Source organism: Myodes glareolus, chromosome 13 (genome assembly GCF_982192425.1).
Source record: "Myodes glareolus chromosome 13, mMyoGla1.1, whole genome shotgun sequence".
NCBI classification, from domain to species: domain Eukaryota; kingdom Metazoa; phylum Chordata; class Mammalia; order Rodentia; family Cricetidae; genus Myodes; species Myodes glareolus.
The window spans coordinates 51,534,958-51,547,763 of record NC_142038.1 but is presented as its reverse complement, the minus strand read 5'-3'; the positions used below and the strand labels follow the sequence as shown (position 1 = coordinate 51,547,763).

Genomic DNA, 12,806 nt, shown 5'->3' with positions numbered 1-12,806 from the left:
CAAGACTAGTAAGTTGCTCAGTGGGTAAAAGAAAGTATTTACTACGTTTTGTCTTCCAACTCATAGTGGTAGGAGTGAACTTAATCTCTCTGAAAGTTGTCTTCTGGCCTCCACTCCTCCATACACTGTGGCACATGCACACTTTCCATACTTCATACACATTCAACAATAATATTAAGATTGTTAAAGTTCTTAAAAGTATAATCCCTCTCAGAGACACTATAGTGTCTTCACTAGAGTATGGATATGAAAGACATAATTGTGATTTGAATGAAAATGACCTCCAAAGACTCAGGGAGTAGGTGTATTGGAGGTATGGCCTTGGAGACAGTGTGTCATGGGTGTGGGCTTTGAGGTTTCAGAAGCTCAAACTAGACCCAGTTTCGCTCTCTTTCTGCTGCCTGAGGTTCTGGATGTAGAACTCTTCAGCTATCTCCAGCATCATGTCTGCCTGTGTGCCACCATGCTTCCCTTCATGACAGCAATGAACTAAACCTCTGAACCTGTAAACCAGCTCCAATTAAATGTTTTTCTTTAGAAGAGTTGCCATGGTCATAGTGTCTCTTTACAGCAGTAGAATACTAAGACAGCAGTACTACTTGAATGTTGATATTTTCCCTTTTCTATTAGAAAGAATATTCTTTACATAATTGAAAATGTTCTGGTTGCCAACCTGTTGCCATTTCTGTTCTGTTTTACTTATTTTTCATAGATTTGATTCTAAAGCATAAAATAACACTGACCATAAAAGAACTATTTATCTTTTTAGCCAGAAACTTGTTCTGATTTATGTTTTCTCAAGTCTTATATTATATTGATTTTATAGGCAGTGGTTGTGGGTGTTTGAACATACTTGAAGGTAAAAAGGACAACTTGTAGGAATTGGTTCTTTTTCCTTGTTGTGTTCTGGGGATCAAACTTAGATTGTCAACCCTGGTGACGGGTGTTTTCACCTGTTGAACTCTCTTGCTGGCTATGTTTTTGTCTTGAAACTTTTTCCCTCTGGTAGCTCAGGTTGAGCCTGAATTCTTGAGTAATCTTTCTGCTTGAGCCTCTCCCACCTGCTGAGCCATCAGAACTGTTTCCTTTTCTCCCTTCTTCCTGTGTGTAGCAGGACTAGGGATTGAGCCTATAACCTCGCACCTGCCAGACTAGTACTCTACCGTTAAAGCCACAGCACCAGCCTCTTAATTTCTTCTTAAATCTGGTATGATTTTTAGCAAGAATAAAGGATTGCTCTCAGAAGGCTAGCAACAAAGAATTAATACTTAGCTGCTGGAAAATTTTATGCTTGAAACCTCAGTGTTTTGAAATTCTTATTTAAGTGCTTTATTTTCTGATTCTTGGAACTTGACCTGGACCACGATAGACAGATTCAAATTACATAAGAAGATTATGTAGAAGGGTATAACTTAAAACAGATCTAGTTGTTCATTTGATTATTACTACCTGATAGTGATTTAAGCTTTATAGGTATTGGATTTTTTGTTTAAATTTTTAAATTTACTTATTCTTATTTTAGGTGAGTTGGCTTTTTACTGTGTATGTCTCTGTGTGTGAGGGTGTTAGATCTTGGAATTACAGACATTTGTTAGCTGCCGTGTGGGTGTGGGAATTGAACCCTGGTTCTGGAAGAATACCAGAGCTCTTAACCACTGAGCCATCTCTCCAGCCCGTTAATTTTTTTTTTTTTTAATTGAGGCAGGGTCTTAACTGTGTAACTCTGACTGGCCTGGCATTAGTTGTTTGTATCAAAAGTTTTTTAACAAAGTCAAAAAGATCCTCCTGCCCCTTCCTCTTTAGTACTAAGATTAAAGGTAAGTGCCACCACAATGCATTACCTATTGTTGTGGCTGGGAATGTAGCTCAGTTGGTAAAGTACTTATGTAATATGCACAGGGCCTTAGGTTTGAACCTCAGGACTACATAAACTGGTTGTGGTGTCACATGCCATCATAAAGGTGGAAAGGTCATCCTCTGCAGTTTCAAGCCAGCCTGGCATGCATGAGACCCTGTCTGAAAATGTTAAAATATTTAGAGCTGAAGAGATGGTTCCTCAGTTAATAGTACTTGTTTCACTTCCTGAAATTCAGTTCCCATAACCCTCTTGGTAGCTCACAACTGTCTGCAACTTCAGGTCCAGGGAATCTTGTGTCCTTTCCTGGCCTCCTGGGCACCACATACATGTAGTGCACACACATACATTCAGACAAAACACCCAGTGCCACATATTTGTAGGGCTTTAGGAATTGTACCTGACTGGGGTGTTAAATGAAGAAAATACAAACATATGGAAACAGAAAAGAAAGAAAAGCTGAGATTGGGTGCACTGAATTTACTGATGCAGAAACCACAGTACTCTGTGTGTTCATTGTATAGTTAAAATGGAAAATGGGGTTATTACAGCTGAAGAAGAAGGCAGGGCTGTTATATACAGATAAGCAAGGAGGCAAAATTTATGGTGTACTAGCAAACACTGAAGCAAGTTTAGTTAATCTCTGTAGGAGCAATAGTTGTGGGGAGTGGTCTTTGAGCTGTAATCATCCAGGAGAGAAAGTTCCAGTGGGCACTTTCTGTACACACTATAGTCTGCACACTGGCCAGAAAAGAGCTTTGCCAATTCTCTGAGCCTCATCCAGAGGGGAAGGCTTTGCCATTTTCCCATGGGTCTGAAGCTTTTTATTTCTTGACGTGGTTGTATGCACGTCAACAAGACACATTCCACTCAGAAGTTCACTCATTCAGGATTTCCTCTACTCCCCACTGAAAACAAAAGGAAAAATTAAAAAAGACAGCTATCTTTCTGAGTTGAGATGATGGCCCAGTGTGTCAAGTGTTTGCTGTACAGAATGCAAACAAGCATAGTTTAATATACCTAACATCAATAGAAAAGGCTGGATGTGTAGCCTTGTACCTGTAACCAGTGCTGGAATACGAAATGTGGAAACAAGTGGGTTGGGACTCAGTGACCAGCCCTTGTAGCTGAAAAGGTCGGCTTCAAGTTCAGTGAAAAAACCTGTCTAGAATAAAAGTAAGGTAAAGAATATGTCCAAAGTCAACTTCTGATCTCCACACACAGAGATAACACTCCCACAAACACATGCATGTGGACATATTCACCACATGCACACTTGAAAATAGTTTTTCCTAATTTGAGGTATTTAAACCCTTTCTGTAATATACCAACATTATTTTTTAAGTATATTTTATGCAATTGTATTGAAGAATGATTAAGTCTTGGAAGTAGCCAAGTGGTGGTGGCCATGTACTCCTTTAATCTCAGCACTGAGGGGGCGGGGCATGTGGATCTCTGTGAGTTAGGGACCAGCCTGACCTACAGAGCAGTTCTAAGTTAGCCAGGACACAGAACCTGTTTCGGAGTGGGGAAGAAAAAAAAAGACAAGTCTTGGAAGCAAAGATATATATATATATTTGTGTGTGTGTACATATATATTTTTTAATTTTTTAATACAAGATTTTTCTGTGTAATAGCCCTAGCTGTCCTGGAACTCACTTTGTAGATGAGGTTGGCCTTGGATTCTTAGAGCTCTGCCTGCCTCTGCATCCCAAGTGCTGGGATTAAAGTTAAAGGCATGTGTCTCCACTACTCAATAAATCATTTTTTGAAATAGCATTTAGAACTTTCCTTTGGGGGCTGGAGAGATGGCTCAGTGGTTAAGAGCATTGCCTGCTCTTCCAAAGGTCCTGAGTTCAATTCCCGGCAACCACATGGTGGCTCACAACCATCTGTAATGGGGTCTGGTGCCCTCTTCTGGCCTGCAGGCATACACACAGACAGAATATTGCATACATCCTAAATAAATAAATATATATTTTTTAAAGAAACGAACTTTCCTTTGGACTTTGTAAACAAATTTATCTTCCAGGTGTGACTTTGAAACAGGTTTCCTTTGTTGGTAAGTTAGTTGTTTGGTTTTAGTGATAGAATGACCATGTAGCTGTGGCTCACCTGGAACTCACTGTGTAGACCAGGGTGGCCTCAAACTCTTTACTCTTTAATCTTTTTAGCCAAGGATAAACTTAGATTTAGCATCATGGCTCAGCTTTGATAGCATTGTTGTTGTAGGTATACTATACTACCATGCTTAGTTCCAATGTGTGTGCACATCCTCTGATGGAATATGTGGAGGACAACGAACATCTTGGGAGTCCTGGTAATCAAACTCATGTCAGGCTTGATAGCTCCTGTTGAGCCATCTTTCTGGCCTCAAGAAAAATGTGTGGGTTCTTTTGTGTTGTTGGTGATTTTATTGTGTTTTCGATCGTGGTGGTGTGAGCTTGGTGTGTATGTATACAAGTGTAAGTGTTCAGAGACCAGAAGAGGTTATCGGGTCCTCTGGCGCAGCCACCTGATTCAGGTTCTGGGAGCCAAACTCTGGTCTACAAGAGTAGTGTACATGGTCAGCCGCCGAACCATCTCTCTATCCTCTCCACCTATTTTTAAATTGGCTGTCCGTTTTTGTTTTGTTTTAGTGTATGTATTTGGTTCATTTGGTTTTTCAAGACAGGCTTTCTCTATAACAGCCCTGGCTGTCCTGGATCTCGGGATGGCATCTAAGTCAGAAATCTGCCTGCTTCTCTGCCTCCTGAGTGCTAGGATTAAAGGCACCCTGCTCGTCTGTCTGTCTTTATTTACGTGTGTGTGTGTGTGTGTGTATTTTTCAGTAGTTTGAGATCACAACTGGTTTAGTCTTCATCCTGCCCGTAGAAAACAGTCATTGGCCTGGAGAGATGACTCAGCATTAAGAACACTGACTGCTCTTCCAGAGGACCTGGGTTCAATTCCCAGCACCCACATGGCAGCTCACAGCTGTCTATAACTCCAGTTTCAGGGGATTTGAAACCCTCACACCATGTCCATAAAATAAAATTAAGTAAATTGTAAAAAGAAAATAGTCATTATTGCCAGGCAGTGGCGTAGTACATTCCTCTAAACCCAGCACTCGTGTAGCAGAGGAAGATGGATCTCTGTGAGTTTGAGGACAGCTAAAGCTGTTAGAGAAACCCTATGGTGGTGGTGGTGGGTCGTTATCATACGTTTGTAAATGAACTTTGGTGTTTGTTGTAGTCTCTCACCACCCCATTTCACCTCCCCTCCTTCCCCCTCCCCCCAGACAGGGTTCCTCTGTGTGGCCCTGGCTGTCCTGGAACTCGCTCTGTAGACCATTCTGCCACCCACCTCTGCCTCTATGTGCTGGGATTAAAGGCGTGGGCCACAACTGCCTGGCATAAATGAACTTTGATTAGGTAGTCGTGATAGGTTTCTACAGTATAGGTGTGATGTGAATACCTTTAACATGATATTTTTCTTTTTCTTGTTCTTTTTCAGTGTTTCATTGGCAGGCTACAATAATGGGGCCAGTAAGTATTCACTTTAATTCCTTAATACTTACTTTATGTAATTTATTTATTTTAAATCTCACTTTCTTATCATCAACAGAATGACAGCCCCTATCAAGGTGGAGTGTTTTTCTTGACAATTCATTTCCCAACAGATTACCCCTTCAAACCACCTAAGGTATTTGGAATATGATAATTGCTTTTAATATGCTCTGTATGAATCTAGTAAATCAATCATAAGGATTTCTTTTTCTTTAGGTTGCATTTACAACAAGAATTTATCATCCAAATATTAACAGTAATGGCAGCATTTGTCTTGATATTCTACGATCACAGTGGTCTCCAGCACTAACTATTTCAAAAGGTAATGGAATAGTTGTTTGATGTCAAGGTGAAATAATTGATTTTATTGTTTATTGGTTTATCTTTTTAAAAATTATATGTTTTTCAAATTACTTTATGTGTGAGTGTTTTGCATTAATGTATGTATGGCCTGGTATTGGTATTGGTATTGGTTCCCCCAGAGGCCAGAAGAGAGTGTTGAATCACCTGTTATTGGGGTACTGGGAATTGAACCTGGGTCCTGTGTGGCCAGCGGTCCTAACTGCATAGCTGTCTTTCCAGCCCCAGTTTATTTTATTTTTTATAGCTCCTGTTTCATATTCTCTCTCTCTCTTTCTCTCTCTCTCTCTCTCTCTCTCTCTCTCAAAATTTTATTTGCCTTCATGTATGTCAGTGTGAGGGTGTCAGATCTTGGAGTTAGATGGTTGTTAGCTGCCATGTGGGTGCTGGGAATTGAACCTGGCTTCCCTGGAAGAGAAGTCAGTGCTCTTAACTGCTGAGCCAATCTTCATTAGTCTGTAGTAGTATTTGTTGATACAAGTGGAAAGGGGTTGATTTTTTTTTTTTTAAATATTTATTTATTATGTATACAATATTCTGTCTGTGTGTATGCCTACAGGCCAGAAGAGGGCACCAGACCTCATTACAGATGGGTGTGAGCCACGATGTGGTTGCTGGGAATTGAACTCAGGACCTTTGGAAGAGCAGGCAGTGCTCTTAACTGCTGAGCCATCTCTCCAGCCCCCAAGGGGTTGATTTTTCAAGAATAGATATTCCTTGGTATAATGGCCAACTTGTTGATTGTGATACTCAAGAATAGGTAGAAGCCTGTTATAGTGTATATACACTGTAATTCTATATTTGAAAAATGGACGCAGAATGATTAGTGTTCAAAATTATTCTTGCATAGCAAATTTGAGGCTAACTTGATATAGAGTGAAGTACTGCCTTAAAAGTGTAAATAAGCCAACTACCACTGAAAAGGTGAATGATGTGATTGTTTGACTTTATTTACTTATTAATGTCTGTGGGGTGGGGTGCAAAAAGCACTGCATAACTGCATATAGATCAAAGGACAACTCATGGATTTTGTTATCTCCTTCCGCTTTTGGGTTCCAGGAATAAACTTAGCTTGGCAGTCTGTTCAAGTTTTTTACCTGCACCATTTCACTGGTGCCCTGTTTGATTATTTTTGCTGTTGGTAGGTTGTTTAAGACAATGTTTTACTCTGTAGTCTAGACTGGTTTCTGCTTGTGGCAATGTGCCTGCCTTAGTTTCTACAGTGCGGGTTATTTCATTTTTGAGACAATTTCTTCTATCCTGAGCTGTCCTTGAAGTTTCCTTGTATTGGTGGGTGATGTCAGACAACTAATCTTGTCTGTTGCTGGAAATTTGACAACTGATTTTCTCTAAACTTGAGCTTCTAAAAATTGAAGTTCACTGGCACTGACAAATGTTCTCAATCTAGGGTTTAGAAGAGCTTTTGTTCTGCTAATAACTGAACTCAGAACAGAACCTCATGCACATTATGCAAGCTTTCCATCATTAAGTTATCTGCATTCTCAGTTCTATTCTTAATATTGGTTAGCATCTCAGGTTGACAGTGGGGGGGGTCGTTGTTTGTTTTTCCCTTGGAAACAGGGTCTCACTATACAGCCTTGGTTGGCCTTGAACTCTCAGAGATCCATCTCTTTACCTATCCCTGTCTCCTGATGCTGCCCAGCTTCTCATGTTTAAGCCCTTTGCTCTGGTCTTCTACTAACATATACTTTTTTTTTTTTTAATACCCTAGTACTTTTGTCCATCTGTTCTCTGTTGTGTGATCCCAATCCAGATGATCCTTTAGTGCCTGAGATTGCTCGGATCTACAAAACAGATAGAGAAAAGTAAGTATCCCCTGTCAGGTGCGGGTTGGAGCTGTCTCAAAACTTCCTTATAACGTTGGTGTATGGACTGAATGTTTAAGATAAACTCCACAAGGAATACATGAAAGGATTTTATTTTTATTTGGGACAGGGTTTGTTTTTTTGAGACAGGGTTTCTCAGTGTAATGGTCCTCACTGTTCTGGAACTTGCTTTGTAGACCAGGCTGTCCTCGAACTCATCATTTTTTAATTCTATGTATCATATCAGTGAGATTATGATTGGAATCATATAGGAGAACTTAGATGCTTTATGTTTTGTTCTATTTTTTACGTTGGAGACAGTGTTTCTCTGTAGTCCTGACCACCCTGGCTCTGTAGACAAGCTTGGCCTTGAATACAGAGATCTGTCTGCCAGTGGGCGGTGGTGGCGCACACCCTTGATGCGAACACTCTGTAGGCAGAGGCAGGTATATCTCTGAGTTTGAGGCCAGCCTGGTCTACAGAGTGAGTTCCAGGACAGTCAGGGCTATAGAAAGAGACCCTGTCTTGTCAAAACAAAACAAAAAGTAACAACCCCTTAAACAAATAGCTGACTGTGTAGTTCATCCCTTTGATCTCAGTTCTTTGAAGCTGGGACATGTAGATCTCTTTTGAGTAAAACCCTATCTCTTAACTAATTAGAAACAAAATAGTACATGATTACTTAAAATATGTTGTATTAGAAAATTCATAGATATAGTTAGGCAAAATATTGGAGTAGAATTGTGAATATGATACCCATCTCAAACAACAGAATCAAAAAACAAATCATAAACAACAAAAATCGTAGATGATTGATTGGGTTTTGTTGGTGATGGTGATATTAATGGAGCTACATCAGGAATGGGGGATTCTGGCACTAATTCTTAAAAGTGTTTTATGTCTGAGTAGCATCTATAATCATGTATTTTGGCAGAATTTAAAAAATTTTAAATATTGTGTGTATGCTTGTTGCCTGCATGTTTGTCCAGAGGCCAGAAGAGGGCATCAGATTCCCTAGAACTGTCATTAGATGGGTGTAAAGTACCATGTAAATGATCCTCTGGAAGAGCAGCTGGTGATCTTTAACTGCTGAGTCATCTGCCTGCCATTTTCCAGGCCCTGCAGCTTAATTTTTATTTATTTATTTATTTTTGGGGCAGAGTTTCACTAAAAAGTCTTGGCTGACAAATATACCTGCCCCTACCTCCCAAATATTGTAGTTAAAGGTGTATGTCCCCAAACATTAGCTGCAGTATTTATTTGTTTTGGATATTATACATAAGTGAATGCTTTGATTGGAGAACCATTTTGTATAAATTGTGGCTATGGATGTTTATCAGAAAGGTATCCTAAGTCCTCATCGTGCTGATGTTCATCTTTTTTAAAATGAAATTTATTTTGGTTTTGTGTGGGTTTTTTTTGTTTGTTTTTTGAGACAGGGTTTCTCTGTGTAGCTTTATTACCTGCCCTGGAACTCGCTCTGTCGACCACGCTGTCCTCGAACTCACAGATTTGCCTACTGTTTTGTTTTGGTTGTTTTTGAGATAGAGTCTCACTATGCAGTCCAATCTGGCTTTTAATTCCTGTAATAGAATGACCTTTCTGCCTTTTAGTCTCTTTGGTAGCTGGGGCTGTAGGATGTCTTGTCAAACCTGTGTACACACATATGTACACATTTTGAGACAGTCTAGCTTTGTAGCCTTTGCCGCCATATTCACTGTCTTTTTGTCTCAGCCTCCCAAATGCCAGATTTTCAAGTATGAGCTATCATGCCTAGTGATTGGTTCCTATTCCTTTGTCCTCTCTTTTTGTTTTGTTGTTTTGTGATGGTCCCATGTAGCTGAGGCTAGCCTCGTGATTCATTGTTTAACTGTCTTTACCCTAAGTACTATCCTTCTAGACTTTTACAGTCTTCCCTGTTACTGAAATGTTTTTATGGAGCAATATTTTTATTATATAAATTATTGAAGTAAACCATGCCAAATAATTGTTTTATTAATATAAAGGATGATATTGTGTCATTCTATTTTTTTGTAGGGTTTTATTTGGTTTTGTTTAGAGACAGGGTCTCACTGTGTACCTTTGGCTGGCCTGCAGCTTGGAATGTGTAGACCAAGGTATCCTTCAATTCACAGGTTTATCTACTTGCCTCTGCCTTCCAAGTGCTGGAACCAAAGAAGTACAACACCATACAAACTTCATTGTAATTTTTTATGTTTACTTTATGTGTATGAATAGGTGAAAGTTTTGCTTGCATATATGTGTATGTACCACATGGGTGCCTGGTACTCACAGAGTCCAGAAGGAGTTGGATCTCCAGAACTGGAGTTACAGATAGTTGTGACCTACCATGCAGGAGCTAGGCACAGAATGAATTCCTCCTTAAGAGTAGCAAGTCTCTTAACAGCAAGTCTCTAGCTCCCTTATTATATTTTTGTGAGACAAAAGTCTATTAGTACAGGCTGGTCTCATTCTTTTTTTTATTTTTATGTGTTGTTTGAGACAATTTTTGGAAATTACTGTTAAATGATTTTAAGAACCATATAATGTAGAATTACATAGTCAAAAAAAATCTTAAGATGTTTTGGCACATACCATAGCCCTCCAGAGCTAGGATGACTACAAGTTTAAGGTTGCCTTTGGCTGCACTGAGTTGAAGGTCAGTCAGAAACATAGGATGGAAGCCAGATGTTGGTGGCACACGACTTTAATTCCAGCACTCAGGAGCAAAGGCAGACAGATCTCTTGAGTTCCCCAACCTGGTCTACAAATATACAAATTGACTTCCAGGACATCCAAGACTGTTACACAGAGAGTCCCTGTCTCGGGAATTAAAAAAAAAAAAAAAAAGATATCAGCAAATTCTAAACTTGACTTGAATCCTCTAGATACTGCATTTATAGGACATCGTTTTGACTTTTACAGCAGTATCTCACTGTATTATGAATATAGGCTTATTTGTAATTAGAGGTAAAGCTAGGTCATGGTACATCCCTGTAATGGCAGCACCCAGGAGGATTGCCTCAAGTTTAAGGCCATCCATCCTAGTTTTAGATAGTCCAAGGCCAGCCATGGCTCTGAAGTGAGACCCTAGCTCAAAAAGGGGGGTGGGACTGAAAGAGTAAGGGGAGTATGTGTGAAAGAAATTGGAGGGGGAAAGGTGATTTTGCTTTAGTGTTTTCAGTTATTGCCCTAAAATTACTAATTGGGATAATGAATGAAATGTGTTGCTCATTGACTCCTTACCTATCTTAAGCCAAGTTCTCTTTGTGTGTGTACAGGTACAACAGAATAGCTCGGGAATGGACTCAGAAGTATGCGATGTAATTAAAGAAATTATTGGATAACCTCTACAAATAAAGCTAGGGGAACTCTGAAAGAGAAAGTCCTTTTGATTTCCATTTGACTGCTTTCTATGAGCCCACGCCTCATCTTCCCCTGTGCACATGTTTACCTGACACAGCAGTGCTGCGTGTTGTACATACTTGGAACAACAAACTAGAAATACTGTACTTCTGTACCAACATTGCCTCCTAGCAGAGAAGTGTGTGTGTGAGAAGCCAGTTCTCCGGGCATAACCTAGGTGTGAGACTAAAAGCTTTCCTTATTGACCTAAATTTGGATAATGGCAAGATGTGAGGGGTAGTGGGTACACAGTGTTTGCTTGATGGGAGGAAAAAAGCTCCAGTGACCCGTAGGAGATTGTTTTTAAGTGGAACCCATCTAATCTCAAACAGTCATAAAAAGCACGGTGAAGAACATGAAGCTGTTTCTGTATTCATTTCACCCTGAAGGACCTACAACTTAGGTGAATGTTATGACCAAACAGATTAGACTCTGCCTACACGCTGTATTTAAGGTCTGAGTTTGACTGACCAACATTTAAATGGACTGGAGCTGTTAGTACATAAAGTGTGGTGGACTTTGTTCCCAACACTTTCACATCTCCCTGCCCTTTCAGCCTTCTTCCTTTTAGCCCCTTTCCATAATCTCTGGTTTGTATGTGGTTTCTCAGTTAATACATAGCTAATAGCTCTTATTTTTCTTATGTTTTTAACTGCTTTAGGCCTATTTCGATGTAAGGGTGAAAATTCATTTGATGGAAATACTTGTGTATATTTAAAGACCCAGTTGCTCCTCTGGAGCTTGTACGTTCAAGAATGATTAATCTGTGTAATAAACTGATTACTACAGTCATTACATATAATTTTGTGTGAATAGGCTTTTTGATTTTAAAAGTTTGTCTAGTTAAGATTAGTGGTGGATTTTTTCCTCATCCCTGAAATGTTTTCATTTATATTTGTTGCATTTCAAAATCATGAAACAATTCCAGTTTACATAGTAAAAAAGATATGAGAGTAATTTTATTAAATAAGATAGAGGCATAAGCTTAAAGGCATTTTCATGAAACCTATGTGCACCATTCCAGGAACATGACTGTTAAACTAAATAAATTTGCTTTGTTATGAAACTGAGCAGCATTTCACCAAAACCTTGTGATAGTCTCTTGGTACATAGGATGTAGAACACAACAGTGTTGCTGTTTGATAAGTTAAGCCTCTGTGATTGTAATCATAAAAGAATAACTGACCAAACCTGGGAAACATGAGCACAATCTTGTATTGGAGAGTCTACATAATTACTTTGCACTAACATTTGCAGGATGTTCATTGGTTTTAAATTGTACTGTATGTGGCTTATTCAAGTCTTCCCTTGACTCTAGTAAAATGTAGTTTGAAATTTGTAAACTGTTACCCAGAAACATTCGTGTGAACTAGGCAAGTTACCTGCCCTCACCCCTTTCCTAACCTAACTGTAAACCCGGCCAGCCTGAAGGCCCTGGCTGATGCTCTCTAGTCATCAGCTTCTTTGAAATGCATCTTTACACTCTTGCACAAAAAATGAGGAATAAATGTCCACTGCTTTTGGTTTTAAACTTGTTCCCCTGTCTTATCTCTCAGTGTCACTGTTCCTCCATCTCAACTTGCCTGCTAAAAATCTCTTGGTTAGCAGCTGGCAGCTTACAAACATTTCAGGAATGCTGTATTACTGGTTGTGAGAGAAAGATTTTTTGTTTGTTTGTTTTTGGTTTTTCGAGACAGGGTTTCTCTGTAGCTTTGGAGCCTGGCCTGGAACTCAACTCTGTAGACCAGGCTGGCCTCGAACTCACAGAGATCCGCCTGCCTCTCCCTCCCAAGTGCTGGGATTAAAGGCATG

General features: G+C 39.6%; 1 protein-coding gene across 1 annotated transcript in view; it reads left to right on the top strand.

Annotated features, from left to right (window-relative positions):
* Ube2d2 (ubiquitin conjugating enzyme E2 D2) overlaps positions 1-12,525 on the top strand; it is a 36,325-nt gene extending 23,800 nt beyond the window's left edge. Inside the window, exons 3-7 of the mRNA XM_087896154.1 lie at positions 5,351-5,382; positions 5,462-5,539; positions 5,620-5,725; positions 7,496-7,589; positions 10,871-12,525. Of these exons, the coding sequence (XP_087752280.1) occupies positions 5,351-5,382; positions 5,462-5,539; positions 5,620-5,725; positions 7,496-7,589; positions 10,871-10,916 (356 nt within the window). The 3' untranslated portion in view covers positions 10,917-12,525. The remainder of the gene's footprint in view (positions 1-5,350; positions 5,383-5,461; positions 5,540-5,619; positions 5,726-7,495; positions 7,590-10,870) is intronic.
* Positions 12,526-12,806: the final 281 nt, after the last annotated feature.